The sequence below is a fragment of the Sander lucioperca genome, chromosome 3 (genome assembly GCF_008315115.2).
Source record: "Sander lucioperca isolate FBNREF2018 chromosome 3, SLUC_FBN_1.2, whole genome shotgun sequence".
Classification (NCBI taxonomy): domain Eukaryota; kingdom Metazoa; phylum Chordata; class Actinopteri; order Perciformes; family Percidae; genus Sander; species Sander lucioperca.
The window spans coordinates 23,155,955-23,174,179 of record NC_050175.1 but is presented as its reverse complement, the minus strand read 5'-3'; the positions used below and the strand labels follow the sequence as shown (position 1 = coordinate 23,174,179).

General features: G+C 39.5%; 1 protein-coding gene and 1 long non-coding RNA gene across 2 annotated transcripts; one reads left to right on the top strand and one right to left on the bottom strand.

The window, feature by feature from the left end:
- The first annotated feature begins 486 nt into the window (after positions 1 to 486).
- Positions 487 to 17,016, top strand: gas2b (growth arrest-specific 2b). Its single transcript, XM_031276629.2, has 8 exons — positions 487 to 919; positions 4,933 to 5,185; positions 6,654 to 6,763; positions 7,301 to 7,442; positions 9,058 to 9,121; positions 9,766 to 10,333; positions 10,432 to 10,539; positions 16,675 to 17,016. Exons 2-8 carry the CDS (start codon positions 4,963 to 4,965, stop codon positions 16,882 to 16,884), a joined length of 1,425 nt encoding a protein of 474 aa, XP_031132489.1. The 5' UTR covers positions 487 to 919; positions 4,933 to 4,962; the 3' UTR covers positions 16,885 to 17,016.
- On the bottom strand, positions 1,744 to 4,466 carry LOC118494715. The gene is made up of 2 exons (XR_004896876.1): positions 4,391 to 4,466; positions 1,744 to 3,105 (listed from the first exon to the last, which is right to left on the bottom strand). It is a non-coding gene; the product is annotated as an uncharacterized LOC118494715 (long non-coding RNA).
- Positions 17,017 to 18,225: the final 1,209 nt, after the last annotated feature.

The following is an 18,225-nucleotide window of genomic DNA, read 5'->3' as shown; positions in this document are numbered from 1 at the left end:
TTGTGTATGTTTGCATGGTCCAGGTGTGGACCCTAGGCTGTCTACAGAGACCGCATTTTTTTACACTGTGTTCAGGGGACCGGCAGCTTGCGGATAGTGAGGAGATGTTTGCTGTATGTGACAAAACATGTTAGCCTAAAAAAACGCATGACATCGCTTAGAGTACCTTTAAATATCTTTGTGAAACTGGCCCATGGTTGTACAGGTCAGTACAGAGTTCAGTGAGGAGAGAACATGTTTGATAAATGGTCCCCTCAAATTACAAATAATTTCTGAAATTAATTTCTGAAAGTAAATGTGTGTATTTTGTAAACATATTCAAACACATTTACAAAAACTATAGGCACATGCAATCAGAACAACAACAAAAAAAAACATTAAATAAAAAAACCTTTTTGTATTAAAATTTGCTTTCATGTCTTTATGCACCGTTTCATTTGAACTGCGTTTCTATGGAAACCAAGTTTACTTCCTGTTAGCTGTCGAGATCAGCAAAAATCAACCAGCAACCACACCAATAAATTCAACCTGGGCCAAATTTGAATGTTTTTTATTAGAAACGGACTCATAGTTTGCTTATACTATGTCGAATAAAGTTTTCTAGTAAAGCTTTTCTCGCTCTCGTTGTTATAACGTGACAAAGAAAGCCAAACAAACTATGTGTGTTCAGTAGCTAGCTAACTTACACGATCTTGTAAGTTGACGCCACACATTTGCAGGCGTGTACAGGAGAGAGTGTTTTAAAAGTGACGGCAGCCTCCAGCTTGTTACAGTGCAGTTTACATGTGGCGAACCTGAGGGCGATGAACATCTGGCAGAGAGTGATGTGCGCATGTGTGTGAGAGGAAAACTGCGGGCGAGACGATACTGAGAGGAAACTTTTATGAAAAAGGAAATCTGCTGTTTCTGTTAGCGTTTAGTAAGTATATTTTTGCATGATAACGCTACTGTGTATTTTTAATATTGATAAAAGTTAGGACTGTAATGTTGTAATTGTTGCACACGTTGACGATTAGGATGTTGATGGTAAGACAAACTGTAATTATGAAATATATCTCCCTCATAATACTGATTATTTCACTGTTTCTACAAACGTGTTTTAGTTATGTTGGTAGTGTATGAAAGTATTGGTCAGTAACTTTAACTTAACGTTTTTATTATAATGTTAAATATTGTTATGCTTTATGACAGGGATAACAGCAGTTTCAAATTTGAATATAATTGGTTTAAACATAAAGTGAGTCATTAATGTGTGTTTTTCCATAATTTAACATCAAAATTATACAATTTAAAGCGCTATGAACGTTTTATTTTTCTTTGGGGGTTTTTTTCTTCATTTTTTGTTCAGTTAATATTTTCCAGAAAAAGCTGTTAAATTGCCTTGTAGTCAGAAGAAGACATATGTTTGACTGTGAGTTTTGAAAAAGAGTTTAGCTTATGGTTAAAGCTTACGTTTAAGCTCTCAGTATATCAACAGAAATAAATCCTCCAACATGTTCATGTCTGAGCATTGCCTCGGTAGGAAAAAGAAAAAGTTGAGTTAGAACTTCCTCAATGAACAGACTGTTCAGAGGGGATCATTGTTTATTTAATTTACCACACACTAAAACAATCAATCAAAAGTATATATAGCCTATATGTTAAAGTCTTGGTGCCAAAATTGTATTTTATTGTGTTTTACTGGAGCTAGAGCACAGTAAGTCTCCACTGTTCAGGGTGCAGCAGGCGACAGACCTTTCCATCCTGTGTTGATATGAGGTTTATTTAGTCTAGAAGCAGCATAAGGAAGGCTGCTGGGTGAGAGCATCGCTGTAAGCTATACCTCAACTATGCTGTTCTATTCATTTAATGTCTTTTATTCATTAACTTGTTTTACATTACCTCTTTTAAGCTGTTACAATTGACACCTGAGGAACCAGATCATTGACTCAAAACTGACGGAGAAAGCTTTAGCTGCCAGCAGTGCTGTCGGACATCCACTTGAAGTTATTACCGTAATGATGTATTATTAATTGTTTTTTCAAACAGTTGTCACAGAGAGTGAATATTGAACAGGATTTGAAAGACAAAAGCAGAATGCATAAGCCTGCAGGTGATACAGTAACAGCATTGTTACTGAAATTACTTTGTAGAGACAGCAACACATCCTGACTGAAGAGAGGATTCTTTCAGTGACAGATTTGCTATTTTTCCAAAGTAAACATGAGAGTGGTGCCTGTCATGTAAGGAAACAGAATTGTGTAATCTAGTTGTGAAGTTAGTTGTTTACCAGACATCTGCTTTGGTTTCATTCTCCAAAGACCCCAGTGTCTAACAGCCGCTTTGACTGTAAAGATGTTTGCTCTTATTACGAAAACACAATTAAAGGCTGTGAAATACCACTGAAGCAAATCTCACTTAAAGGTTGTGTAAAGTAAATGAGGTAGAATAGAAACACTGATACGTGCATGGGCCTGTGTGTGTGTGTGTGTGTGTGTGTGTGTGTGTGTTTACAGACATGGACCCTCAGCTCTACAGGAGTATAAAGGCTGCTAGTGTCTGAGAGCTAGGCCAGTAGCTGACCTTTGCCTTCCCTTCCCCACAGAGCCATCCTGTAGCTGAGGTGTGAATATTGCACCTGGATGTTTTGTTAGAGACAGACGCTCTCATGCCCTGCTGGTCAACCTGTAAACCAGCCTCAAACTTGGCAGGCAGCCCCCTCTACATTATACCTTGTCTCTGTCCCACGTCTGCATGATGTGTTTACAAAAGACCCTTTTCACTATGTCCAGTCAGAACCGCGTGTCTACAACATCTTCACATTTATCTCACACAAGCTGAGCTCAGAATTCACTGACATACAGTACATTACTGCATGTACGTCTTTGCCCTACTTTCTTTGTGATCACGTGTGAGGGATTTGTCATCTGCTTTTTGCTGATATACTGTAAGGCAACTTTACAACAAACTACATTTGAACTTGTAATAAGGATCAGCAACAGTGAGGTACAGGTACTTGCAAAAACACAGGTGGTGTAGAACTAAGTGAGCTCAAATAGCCAGCTGTGATGCTGCCTTTCTGGGTCCCAAACATCTGCCCTCCAGGTGTGCCTCTACTTGACGATTCTGCTTAAGGAATAAAGTCTTTGTTAGAGATCAGATTTTTATTAGACGTGCTAGCGGCTCTAGTGATGGCAGCTCTGTCCCTCAGTCGGTCGATCCACCACTTTAGTCAGACTGAAATATCTCAACGTTTGGATGGATTGCCATTACATTTTTAATAAGACACTCTTGTTCCCTTGAGGATGAATTATAATCTCTATGATTTTTTTCACTTTCCATTTACTGCCATCAAAATTTCAATTTGTCTAATACTTTGATTTATGACCAAATACCTGCGAAACTGATTGCATTCTCATTAGCCTCGGCTGTACATCTAATTTCGTACTAATTAGTAAAGTTAGCATGCTTACACATTAACTAAACTAGGATGTGGACATGGGCATGTTAGCATTGTTACTCATCTTGGCATTTAGCTCAAAGCACTTTTGCTTTTGGCATCTGAGAAGCCTTAAAATTTACAGATCTTTATATATACTCAAGCTGGACTTTCCAGATCGTATTCCATGTAACACCAATACCTTATGTAAACAACACGGACCCCATCATCGCAGCCCCTTGTTTAAATGCCGGGGATGTTCTCAGTCTGAATGCTTGCTTAGTTTTGTTACTTTACAATGGAACTTTAAAGTCAGTCATCTAGAACAAACCAAGCCTCTACCAAGTCTCTACTGTATATTACTCCCACTGAATGTGTTGTTGCCTTAATTCCAGTTGATTAGCAGTGAATGCTGGCAGTTACAGCATGTCTCTGCATGGGGCTGAGCTTTATGATGGAGGCTGCTCTGGGAACAGGACAAATGAGCCATATAGCCGCACCAGGAGACTGGCTCAGGGCTGTAGCTGTACATCTTATTAAACCTGCAGTTCAGTCAGTCAGTTTAATCCCTTTGGTTAATGACTGTGTGTTGTGTGGTTGTGAGTGTAAGGTCTGTGCATGGAAGCCATTGTATATGTTGTTTCAACATGTATTGTTGCTTTTTTATTTGTGCGGCTCTGTGATTTCACTGCAAATAACCCACAATTATTACCCTCAAAAACCATTGTGTTTTAATTATTTAATGTTTTCTTAAGCAGATGTGCTACATGAATATGTTGCTACATGTTTAGCATGCCCATTGTGTTTGCTGTGAGTTACGTCACCCTCGGGCTTACGAGGTTAAAGTATGGCTGCACATCGATTCAAGTCAAAATTCCCCTTTTGTTTATTTATCTTCTGTCATAACTCAAGGAAACATGTCTGAAACAAAAAGAGGGAATTTTGCACCAAATTACTTTGGAAAATACCCACTTGATTTGGCTTACTCAGACTGCTGAAGCCTTGAAGCCCTGCACGAAAAGAGGACTGTGTATTTTGTTCCCCTTCTTTTACTTTTGAGGAAGGAATCTTTTTACAGACAGTATGAACAGGAAGAATGATTACACCAACTATAACCAACTATAACAATATATATATATATATATAATATAACAATAACATTTTCAGATTTGGGCATCTTGTTTTGACATAGATTGAAAACATGTGATCCTAACCTTTAAGTTAAGGTGGCTCATTAGCACATTACATGAAATCGTCAGTATCATAATATTGACAAAATGTCACAAAGAAATGTCACAAAAATCCTTTCATTGCAATGCTATTAGGATTTAAAACATGGAATTGTATTTTTATTGTTATTATAGTAGTTCAATTCTTGATTTGTAGCCAAATCTAAAACCAAACTCTCCAAATTGTGACGAAAACTTTGGTAAATTAAACTATACTCAGTTTATGCAAAATGTCAAAATAAAACCCTAAGAGCATTAAAAAGCATCTATTATTTGGTCCACCAGGGTCTGTCAAAGACGGATCTTAGCTGAAGCATGGACAGTGAAGTGGAAGCGATGAACACCAGCCTTGACGGTCCTCTGAGCCCGGGGCTCCTGACCGGGTTGGGGATGAATTGTCTTCTTGGCCAAAAGTACAGACATTCTGGGCCTGGCCTCGCCAGTCCTCAGGAGTACAACCAGTGGCTGCCTTATCGCCATGATGCCAGCCTGCTGCCTATGAAGGAAGACCTGGCCTTCTGGCTCAACACCATGATGGGTGAGAGAGTGATCCTCATGCCAAACCTATGTGACAGTGACAGTGACAGACCATAATCGATTATTGCCTACTGATGTTGCTTGTTGATTTTCCGCTCGCTGTTTTTTTGTTTTTGTCTTTTGTCTGTTGTTTGCTGTGTTCAGACTCTGCTACATTCAGGAAGGGTCTTTTTTAAGAGCAGATACAAAAAAGGGGAGTTTATATATAGCTGACTGCTTGAATTTGTTGATGAAAACCATGTGTAGCAATATACAATAATATTTAGGAAGTGATGCATTGTGATGCATCGTGATATCGAATTTGAATCGTTAATCGGATAATCGCAATCAAATCAAATCATGAGACCAGTGAAGATTCACACCCCTAATGTTCACTATACTGTCTGGACATCAGCTACAGTGAAAAGTTATCTACAGATGAAAAACTCTTGAAAGTTTAGAACCTGGGCTTTTATTTTGAAGAATAGTTGAAAAAGCTACAGTAGCATTAAACACACAGGCACATTAACCTACTTATTATCCCAAATCCTTGAAATACCTCTCCATAAGGGGAACGGTGGCTGTGACTCCAGGGTAAGGGATGTTTCTTTGCACTTTACTGCATTGTGAGGGGAAACATAAAGGGTCTGCACATGCCACAACCTGTTGGAAGGTGTCTGGAAAGTGACAAGACTCTGACTTACAGTATGCAACTACAAAAGCTTGTGGGCCAAAAAGTTATATTTGGAATCAGAATAGAGCTTTTGATGTGTTACACAGCTGAAACCTGATTTCCTCATTGTTTACCACCTCACAGCGTTTCTTAGACAAAACATTTCTGTGGCTACATTTGTTATTTTGTAAATCCATAAATCAGAGAGAGGGTTAAGCAGATGTCTTCCTCTTGAGGTTTTCTATGCAACAGGATATTGTAACAAATATGTGATTACTGCAATATGCATGTACAGTAGAGTACACCATGTGTATTTATAAGAGAGGAACATATTTAAAAAATAGAGGTTTACCAGCTTATCAACCACGATCAAAGGATTTCTGGGAATTTTCTTTTTTTATAATGAAATTCAGCAGATATCTCAAACATCTGGGTTAGAATTCATTTTCACCCTCACTTAATGAGTAAAGGAGACACCTGGCAGCATAATCAGCTAATCCTTTGCATTTTTACCTTGTTTTCTTTACATTTCTTCAACATTGTTCTGATCTTTCATCAGCTTTAGAAGACCCAGCTTACGAAAAAAAACTGTAGTGGACACTTTTGTCTCTTGCTGCAAGAAATACAACAAACTTCTTTGAGCTGCATGTTATGTTATTGAGATTTGTATCATTTTGCATTGGAATAGCCTATATCGTTTAAACTCCTCTTTTGGAAAGCTCTCAGTGTTTTTATGTGAAAATTGGCAAAAAGCAAGATGACGAGCCTTGAGTATGAATGTCCTTACATAATTCAGTGTTTGTGTGTGTATCCTCAGGTGTGGACCTCACAGCAGACAGTCTGATGGAGAGGTTGGATAACGGCGTTGTCCTCTGTGAGCTTGCACAACTGCTCCAGGACAAGATGATGCACACCAACAATGGCAAGGTGCTGCAGCGACAAAGTAACGCACACATTCACACATGCATACAGAAGAGAAGAATCAAGCAAATCACAGAAACACAAAACCACACCATACAAGTCATTTCCTTCCACCACTTTGTCACTGTGACTTTACGACCCTGTTTCTTACATAATAGATTCACCAAATTCAGTCCAGTTCTCAGAAATTAGATATAGGCTCTTGAAAACTTGCTTGAAAGTTTGTTACAGAAAACATTTACAGTAAGTCTGAGGATGTATGTCAGGATCTGGTGGTGCATTCATTAATTACTTAGCCTCACCTTGCTACAGTAGATTATGTTTTGATAAGATTGTGTTCCGCCACACACAAATACAATATGAATTGATTTTTGTGTTGTTTCAGAGAACATGTTTCCACTGCGTACTCACTTCCTGTGTGTGTGTTTGTTTGTTTGTGTGTGTGTGTGTGTGTGTGTGTGTGTGTGTGTGTGTGTGTGTGTGTGTGTGTGTGTGTGTGTGTGTGTGTGTGTGTGTGTATGTGGGTGTTGAAAACATTCACAGCCTTTAATCAGAAGAGTGATCCACTGGCGAGCTGATGCAACTTCTGGATCATTCTTCGCCCGAGACAACGCTGCCAACTTCCTCTACTGGTGTCGAAAGATTGGTGTTGATGAGGCTTACCTTTTTGAGTCAGAGGATTTGGGTGAGTTAAGACCAGAGATTGTGCCTAACATTATGGACATAAGCAGCTCTAAAGTGAATCATGTCATGCAACACTTGTAGTATTAATTACACTAAAATCTTTAGACTTTGAGTTTCATCTCACTGAGGTAGAATTACACAACAAATCACAAGAGCTGTTTCTAGACATTTTATGAAGTATTTCTGTCCATCTCTCTAATGCAGTCCATTTGTTGCATGAGAACATCATGTCCTTTATATTTCTTCTTAAATATTTCCATTCCTCCTCAATCCCTCCAGTGCTGTTGTGTTTAGTGACAAATATTTTTTTCCACCTCTGACCCATAATGTATTATGCTGAATACATTTGATGCACTCAGCATAATGTGTCTTATTTGTCAAAAGATACAGTGTTACATTGCACACCATTTGTTACTTGTAGAAAATGAAATGCATGCTTGTAAAATTAATGCATTCATTTTCATTTGTTTGGACCAGCCCTTAGTTTTAAATTCCAATTTTCCTGTGCAGTTGTTTTACTCTCTCATTATTGGCATTATTGGTGATTTACAATGGCTTTACTTCTAAAAGTCATATAACTCAACTCAGACTGCTCACAAACTCACTAAAATAAGCCACTCAGAAGCAAAAAGGAACACGAAAAAAATTAAGATTTCAAGATGAATGTGACTACGTCAATGTGATGATTATATGTTTCTATGCTCTCAGACTCCCTGTATCATTTCTCTTACACACTCAGTGTATGATACTCTATATATACTGTGTGCCCGAGGAGAACACAACATGCAGTTAACATGCTAACATGGTTCTGTATCATTAAAAGAACTCTCCTCTATGCACTTCTTACTTGGGCATGTCTACGCAGGGTGTCAGATGCGTGAGAATGATAATGTGCAGGTTAATCCCCACCAACAATAAATCCCATCCCCCTCCCCTGCAGGCAGACTATCCTACTTCACTTGACTAATTGGGTGATGGCGAGAGTAAACTTACTGTACTTTGACAGGCTTCAGTTTTCTGCCTCAGTGACACAAAGAACAGATGATTACTCTTCTTTTCTCTCGTCTCCTTTTCTTGCTGCAGCCATGATGATGGTAATGGTGGATGTCAAATACAGGTGAATGAAAATAAAATACCAGTGATAGTGACATACTCTGCTAATTACAATTGTGCTTTGTTGTTTGTTTGTTTGTTTCAGTCATGAATGTTGCCACATATTAAACATAGTTTCATGCATGCTCAACCAAATCATCCTAACAGATTAACTAAGTGGGACTTTTTCTGGTCCAAACTGAGTGCACAGAGCCCCCTTTTTAATGTACAGATAGTGGATTGGAGGCAGGAGAGGCTGACTTGTCTATGGAGCATTCATGCCCTCATGCCCTCAGCTGCACATCCACAGGAATTCCTGCTCAGCTTCAAAGATAGAGATGCACAATAGAGACATGAAAATGAACATGAAAATGGGCCCTCTCTGTTCAGACTGCACCTCCTGTTTTCTTTTGACACAGACAAAAGTTTATCTCCGAGACATCTTTCAATTCAGATGAGTGACTTTTTTTTATTTCTACCCCTCCAACCCCTTTGTTTGTACTTCCTGCGCGTGCTGTGTGAAGTGCTCCAAAAGCAACCTCGCGAGGTGTGCCTGTGCCTGATGGAGCTGGGACGGATTGCAGCCAGGTAACTGCCCTACCTGTGTTACAGCTCCTGAAAAGTACATCACAACTGAATCACACTGAGCAGAAATCATCAACTCTCTGGGTTGAAATTTTCATGATGTCAAAGAAAGTGTCCTTCATCTGCTGACAAAGACAAAATGCCTTACATGTTATTTTAAATGCCCAAAGATGCAACATGCTTAAACAATGCTGGGCATTTCATCCATTTATCCTATACTCTTAGTTTTTCTATTTCAACTGGCCATCCATCACTTCACCTTCCATCACCTGTTTTACCATGTTTATCCATTCATTTTAGCTACCAATTTAAGCATTTTATCCACTACTTTATCAATCATCTATTTATAACTTTAAATGACCTATTCTAAGTATTAAGTATTTATCCATACTTTTATCTGTCACTTGCAAAACTTTCGCTCACACTTGCAACTCACGGTGTTTAGTTACAGATGACTCAATATGTGAATATAGTTTTTAAAATCAAATAGCAATGTGTGTTTTTTTTTTCAAATTAGTCGAGCTAATCCACTTTCAGTCTTTCCACATCTCCTGGTGACTGCACCAGTTCACTGGTTTGGAATCCTCTCCTGTGTGTTGATTTATCCTCACGATTGCTGAAATATATTTGTTAAAACTCTCTCTTAGGTACGGAGTGGAGCCTCCGGGGCTGGTGAAGTTGGAGAGAGAGATAGAGAGGGAGGAGGCAGGGTGCTTATCTCCATCATCCCCTCTGCCCCTCTCCTTTTTTCCTGCATCATTGTATTCACCATCACATTCATCCCTACCCCCAGCCCCCTCTCCTCCTCCTCCTCCTCCTCCTGCGCCCCTCACTCCAAGCACAATCTGTCTGTCTGAACCCCTCGCTGCCTCCCTTGCCTCTGATCTTCCATCAGCCACAACAAACCCAGTACCTACATGTTTATCCCCTCCTCAGCCCTTCCTCTCAGCCTCTAACCCTTGTACAACCACAGCTTCAACACAAACACCTTTGTTCTCTTCATCCTGCATCACTAACACATCTGCTTCAGCTTCACTGTCAGCACCCTTGCCAGACCAAACACTGGTATCCACTCCCAAAGTCTCCTCTACCGCAATAACCAAACACACTCCCACAGCTACAGCTCCCATCACCTCCCCACCTGCAGCTCCTCGTTCCTCTAGCACATCCAAAAGCAGGAGGAGCACAGGCACCAACAACATTTTGGATGATATTGTACGTCATTTTATTTCCAGTTAAAGTTATCTTATTTGAGCTTACTTACAGATACATATCTTGTATGATTTGCCCTCTCTTTGTCTAACCTTTTCCAGGTGAGAAAGATTATTGAAAATCCCCCCTGCAGCTGTCCGACCAGGTTCCTTGTTGAGAAGCAACCTAAAGGCTGCTACCGTGTTGGGGATAAAGTTCTATATATACGGGTAAGTATGTTCACGCTAACCCTGTCTCCAAGAAATTATATTTATATTTGAGAGACACATTATGAAAACTTAAAAATAAGAAAATTGTTCACTGAAAAAGCATTTCATTTGTTTTATTCGTAGCAACTAAAGCAGGATTAAACCTTCTTATGGTTATGTTTTGGCACTTGCAGTAGGTTAAAGTTAGGGAAATATGGTGGTTTTGGTTTAATATTGAAAAGGTCCAGACTTGAAGCATGAGACAGCAATTATCCGCAACTACCTTCCCTAACCATAATCAAAATCCTTCTGTTGCCTAAACCTAACCACACACAATATTTAATATGTGAACCACACTTGTACGTCCATCCTCTACTCTGACCTCTTCTCTATGACTTGTGTGTGCAGTGCAAACAATTTAGCACTTTCTACACCTGAGGAAAGATTGCCACTGAACATAATCAATTCTGCAATTATGTTTCACATCAAAACACAGCAGTTAAAACAAATTAGTCGTAAATAAATGTATTTTCTAGAAGACAAGGTTTGTTCACACACACCTCCTCCACTAGATTGACAATAATACTGCTAATATGTTGTTTTATAAGCTATTAAGGAAGTAAAATGAATACATTATGTGAAATTAGAGACATTCATGTAAAATCTGATGTGTGGAATTATAACTTGACAATTTGATACAATGACTTGCTAGATATAAACCAAATCTAATGGCTGGCCAAATGAAAATGAGTCATAGATGCTACACCACATAATGAGATGTGAGGTGCGAAGGCCCTCAGGTTATTAATCAACAGCTGAGTCAGCAACAAGTGCAGTGTGTCAGAGCGACTGATTAGCAATCGTTTAGGATGGAGACGTCGATGCCTTTCAGCCTCCCTGAGTCGTGCACCACCCGTGTGCGTCTGTACAAAGGCTTGAGGAATGGCCTTCGGGGAGGCAGGGTTGCTTGGCAACCAATGGTCAGGATAAGACTGGGCTGACAATGATTTTATTCAGCACATAGACCTTCAGCAAAGAGTTCAAACCTGAAGGAAAAAACAAACACGTCTCTTTCAGGATGATTTGGCGAAGATATGACCGTGGTGTGCGGTTTAAATGGCAGCCCACTTGGGAGTCCAAGTCCACCGAGGTGTGGAGGGTTTTGAATAAAAGAAGGTTTTACTTCACTGGCTGTATACAACCATCCATCCATCCATTCAAAGAGAAACGACATAACACCTTCAGTGTATATTTAGTTTACACTGTGTAGAGTGTATTGTCTGTAAGGCATTATCCATAAATCCATTAAAATGTACTGTACATGCTTTACATTAAAGAATAGTTTATTTTGAACAGGATATGATCTCACAATATATATCATTGAGAGGCAAAGTCCCTCCCCTTCCAATGGACCTCATGGGACCTTAATTCGGAAAAATGGCAGTGAACAGGGAGAGACTAATTATTTTTTGATCCCGTTTGAATTGAGCCATGAATTACACATATGATGTACATCAATTGAAAAGATAATTTTGCAAGTCAAGAAAGTTACAGTTTGTAGTTGGTTTGTCTTGGTACCACTTAGTTTTGTGTGAAACCGCTCAGTGAACTACATATCTCGTCTCCTACAATATTCGTCACCTTGTTTGATGCTCGGTTTGCTCGTTAGCTAGCTAGCTTAGCTATGTATCATATGTGTAACTCATGGCTTAATTCAAATGGGATCAAACAATAATTTGTCTTTCTCCATTCTACCGTACATATTTCTTCCAAATTAAGGTCCCACGGTGATCCATGGGAAGGGGAGGGACATCGCCTCTCTATTAAACAGAGTCACACAGAGGTTAGTCTCACTTCCTCTACAGCGCTGCAGAGGAGGGTCTGGCTAGTTCACACAGCATTCCGGGATGGGAGAAAAACGTCTATTTGACAATTGGCATTTCTTTAAACCAATCACAATCGTCACGGGCGGCGCTAAGCGCCTTATGGAGCCACGGTGCTGCTGCCAAATAGCCTTGGGAAGGAACTTGTTTTGGTTGAACGTGTACGTTCAAAGGTTGTTTTAGTCGTGCAACAGAAAACTCAGATTGGACAGATAGTCTAGCTAGCTGTCTGGATTTACCCTGCAGAGATCTGAGGAGCAGTTAACCATAGTCCTCATAAATCGACCGGAGTTTTAAAATTCCAACACAAAGTAAGTGTTAGATAACAGACATCCGGCCGAAAAGAGTGAAATCCGGCAGAATTTCCGGCAGCAACGGAGCAATCCTGGAAGTGGAATGTCGTGGCTATAGACCTCACAGAGGTGTATCACAGCTTTGGTGGCAAATTGGTCACAAGTTGAAACCGATTTAATTGTTTGTATTGACCCAACACTCTCCTACCTGGTAATCAACGCTAATGTCAGCGTCTGCTTGTGTATAACATAGTTACAGCTTCACTTTGGACTGGCTGACAGACAACATATTCTTACTGCCCCTTTAGAATAATGCCTCCCTTCAAGTCACAGAACACCTGTTTCTCCACAGCAGACCTGTCAATGTCAAAACGGCACGTGTTTGAACACCACATCAAAGAAAGGCAATAAAGATGTGATAATGAAATCATGTTATTACTTTATGGTCAGGTACAGCAGAAGGCAAGAAAAAACAACTTTTATTTATTTCATATTTCAATATCTCAAGGATTGTTTTTCTAAACTGTCTCAACTGCTGACCTTTTGTGCTCACCTTTCCCATGCAGCCTACATGCAGATACAATGTTCCGCCATAACTCTGTGTCCGTCTGTCAATTTCAAGCTATAATTACTAGTTTGTAGATGCTACTTGCACTTCTCCCTTCCCTTTTCTCAAACACACCGTGGCTGTGTGAATAGAGCGCTGCAGCCCGTCGACCCTGACTCCATCCATTACCTTGAGCTGCCTACGTGTGTGCAGAGAAAAACGCCATGAACCTCAATTACCATACCACGATAACCCCTGTGCAACTCCTAGGAGAGCGTGCCATTCACTGTGTACAGACCTTTTTAAAGAGCAGATACTATTGATTACCAAGACAAAGTCATTAGTGAGGGGTTTAATCAGACAGCGTGTTAATGAGCAGCTGAGCATGACCGCCCCTCCTCACGTGTAAACTTTCTACCCCACCTCTTCCCCCTTCTCTATTCCCTCTGGAGTCTATTCAATCCCGCTGGCCCTGGAGTGCTCTGCCATTCTTTGGTGTTAAAAAAGAAGGAGGCTTTTCTTTCTTCTCTGTGCCCAATTAGGCTCTCCTTCGGCTTTGTAGCAGCGACACTGTCTGCCTGTGTCAATGGAAGGGAAACACATTGAAACACCTTACAATATCATGCCGCATCAATTCTTTGTTCATCATGCTATCTACCTAAGAGATAAACCTAAAAAGTAAAATGAAGACATCTTGTTGTGAAGACGAAGGCAAAATCAGGACCAAAATGAGGATGATGAAATTGTTTTTCTTGCCTTTAGCTTAGCATTTTGGCAGAAGACCCCTTCACCATCCTCTGTTCTCAAGTGTCCTTGAGCAAGACATTGACTCCATAGAAGCTCCAGGGTCTTTGTTCTGTAGGTGACCCTGACCTTTGACCTTACAGTGGAATGAGACTGCAGTTAGGCCCATTGGTGTTTTGAGCTAAATGCTAACGGCAGCATACGAACATGGTCACAGTGGTAATGCTAACATGTTGATGCTAAGCAGGTATAATGTTTACCCTGTTCACCATCTTAGTTTGGTGTAAGCATGCTAAGTTTTGCTACTAAACACAAAGTACAGCTGATGCTGATGTCATTTGTTTTGCAGGTATCGTGTCATTAGATAAAAGATTCACCTAAGTTATTTAAATAACGCTAAAGGAAAAGTCAGGGGGTCACCAGCGTCATTAGGCTTTGCCCCCTGGGGACCATGAATGTCCGTACAATGTCCGTAACATTCCATGTTAATTCATGCAGTAGATGTTGAGATATTTCAGTCTAGACAAAAGTGGTGGACCAACCGACTGACATTGCCATCCCAAGGGCCAAGATGCTAGCATCGCTAAAATCTTTCTCCTCATCCTTTAAAATAAGTCAACTCTATTTTATTTATATTGCTGAATATCAAAAACCTGCCTCACAGGGCTTTAAAAACTGTACAACATACACCTTTTGTTCTCAGGAAAGAAAAGGTCAAAAATCTTTAATAATTAATCTCTATCAGAAATGGCAAAGACCCTACAAACAAATCAATATGCTGGCCCAGGAGCTCTCAAACATATATATATATATATATATATATATACAGTATATACACTTTAATTAATCTCAGGTAGTCTCAGACCTGAGTACAGCAGGAGAAATAGAAATATAGAAAAGAGATAAGACACACATGTGCCTGCATCAGCTCATATACTTTAACGTTGCTTAGTTTGTCTCTTTACTGTACATAGTAAAAAGGACTAGCTGTACTCAAAAACACCATCAAAAGCAGTGGATGTGGCTAAAGCGTGCCTCCTACTGGCAGGTGTTTAAATGACTCCTCCTCACTGAGTACACTCATGTATCTTTCAGCAGAAAAGAGAGAGAGAGAGGGAATCAATGGAGCTGCCAGGGAGGACACAGGGGAATCCAGGCGGTAGTTTATGGGCTGCAGACGTAGCACACTTTGTACAGAGACCTAAATGGGGGATGGGGGTAGTTGTAGAGACAGAAATAAAGGAGTCTCCCTCACAAAGAGGGCTTGTGTTGACTATTACTATTACAGTGCAGAGGCTGACTTTGTTTTTCATTAAATAATCAGTTTGGTAGATTAATTGGCAGCATATGTCCCTGCTTTGCAATAATAATGATGCATAATATACAAATCATGTACTGTATTAAAAGACAGATTTATTTAATCAGGTAACAGAACAAGAAACGGTCATAGTCAAACAACCACACAACTAGCACATATAAAGCCAGATAACCAACAATCAAGTGACACATATGGATTTATAAAAACAATTATATGATTAATTTAATTTTCTTTCTTTTTTTAAACATCAGAGAAAAGCTTTGACATTTCCAATTTTCTAAGCTGGTTCAAGGGAATCAAGCAACTATATTTAAACATAACAGTGTTCACTATATTGTATGAAAAATAGATAAAAGGTGAGCATAAATACTGACAAAAAACATTTATTCGAAACTGACAATTGGATTAATTTATATTTGATTTTTTTAACAATCAACTTTGGCTAATGAATGCATTTTTGAAAATGAAGACCAGTCAGAATTACAATTGCTCCATGTCTGACAGGAAAGTGGTTTATTCAGGATGTCAGACTTGACCCCTGTCAACCTCAACATTTTAATCTGCAGGATGACAGCTGAGACGGACCACGTCTGGGCTTTCCTTTCAGCGTTGCATGTGTCCATGCTTGTACCATTGACTTTTCATCCCATACATGTGACACACACCTCCCCAAGAAGAGTATATCTGCTTGGATTATCACATTCTTAATGGCTCCGTAATGAAGGGTTTATTGGCGATAAGGCAATAGGGGGGTGGGCCGGTGCTGACAGGACAACGGATGGCTTTGCAAGGCCTCCTGAGAATGTTATTGCCTCCTGGGAGTTGAGGGTCTGCACTAAACTCATCTCAATTTCTCCTTTCATTTTTTCCCCCAGGCTTTATATTGTGGCTGTAGTTGCCATAGCAGCGGTTAGTTTTCAGCTGTAAGGACGGCTGTCTTTAAAGAATGTGTTGATTCAAATACAACTGACCTCTCTCCTGCTAAAAGATAGACTGGCTATACAGTAGTCATTTTAGTCAAAATACTGTGTTGCAGATCCGTGTGGGTGTGCCTTTGTGCGTCACTGCATGTGTGTGTATTCATGTTCATATGTGGATTAGTCCTGCGTGTGTGCTCAGCTGGTGCCATGAGATGTTGTTTCATTTGGTTTAATGAGATTTTGACAAAGCTATTCGAGAGATCATTTGCCTTTCATAGCCAGAGCTGCACACGCTTGTAAATATTAGATTGGTGTATGTGTGTGTGGGGGGAGGACTGCTTTCCATATAATTGAGAATTCTATTCATAAACACATCCTGGAAGAAAATATGTGCACACTTTTCCCCCAGCATTCCCCTCCTTGACTGTGCTTTCTTGTGTCACCTTTGCAGATGCTGAATGAGCGTCATGTAATGGTACGTGTAGGCGGAGGCTGGGAGACCTTCATAAGTTACCTGCAGAAACACGACCCCTGCAAGGGAGGAGGGCCAGTGGGCAGATCCGAGGTCAGGGTCTGCAGGGACAAAGCGAAACCATCCAGTTTAAACATCTCACCTGACAGCTACATGGTGGTCGGTGCCCATTACCGAGGCAAGAAGTAGACTCTCAACCTGCTCGCTTTTGCTTATAGTTCTGAACATTTGACTTAATCAGACCAAACTGTACAAGGTCAATGATTTAACATATAGTTTTTTACCTCAAGTTTATAAAGAAATCAAACATTTTCTATTTAAAAGGTAGATATAAGTATAGGTATAGGTATAAGTAGATACTGTATGACTGCATAATATTAATTGGCAGCGATTCGATTTTAATAATCGATTAATCACCTCAGTCACGTTTCAAGAAAAAATGCCAAACATTCCTTGGTTCCAGCATTTTCAATGTGAAGATTTGCTGCTCTTTTTTGGGGGACATATATGATAATAAACTAAATATATTTGCATTTTGGACTGAGGGGTGAATTAAACAAGCAATCTGAATACATCACTTTGGGCTGTGAGACATTTTCACTACAGACTAAATATGAAATAGAGAAATAATCAGCATTGATCAGTAGTGAAAATAATTGTTAGTTGCAGCACACGTTACTGTATATAATAACTTTCATATAATCAGAATCATCAAATATTCTATCAAGGATGGTTTTGTGTAGTACTGTATGCAATGTCACTATGAGTTAAATTATACATTTGTACTGATAGTAGTTTAGTTTGTAAACATAAAGCTATGTGTTTATGTATCATGGTACTGTAGTTTGTATATTTGAGCGTTTGTATTTTGTTCCAGCAGCAGTTTGAGTACTACACATAGTATAGTGACTTTTAATGTATGGAATTATTTTTCTGTATTTTACTGGATAAAACCTGTGTTGGTTTCTGTTAAAAATAAACTTGCTGTTTTAAAGATAGACAATCTTGCACATCCTAAATTACAGCTTTTAACATTTTTTTTAGTAGTATGTATCATCATTTGTCATTTATATAATATACTGGACCATTATGGTCCTGTAGCAGAGATTGTATCACCTCAGCCTTAAAGAGGCAAAGACACAACACATCAGGTCCTACCTCTAGATGGCACCATGTCCTTAGTGACAAAAGGCCAAGCCTCGTCGCTTATCTGGAGGAGGTGCTGTCAACACTGCTGTTACGATCGTGTCTCCATTTATCTCTTAGTTGGACAGACAATCTCTTTCCAGTTACATAAATTACACTGTAAACCATTGATTTACAGCTAAAATCTCACAGTATCTTACTTTAATGTTGTACAGGATCATAATGTAAAGGGCAATGCATTCTGAGAGAAAATAATAATATTACAGCACTATTTGCGAATGTTTCCGATTACAGGTATTTACTGTTAATACCAATGCATCTTGGGAAAATAAAGGAAAAGGCGGGAATTACACTGCTGCCAGTATATTAATGTAAATTCAAATA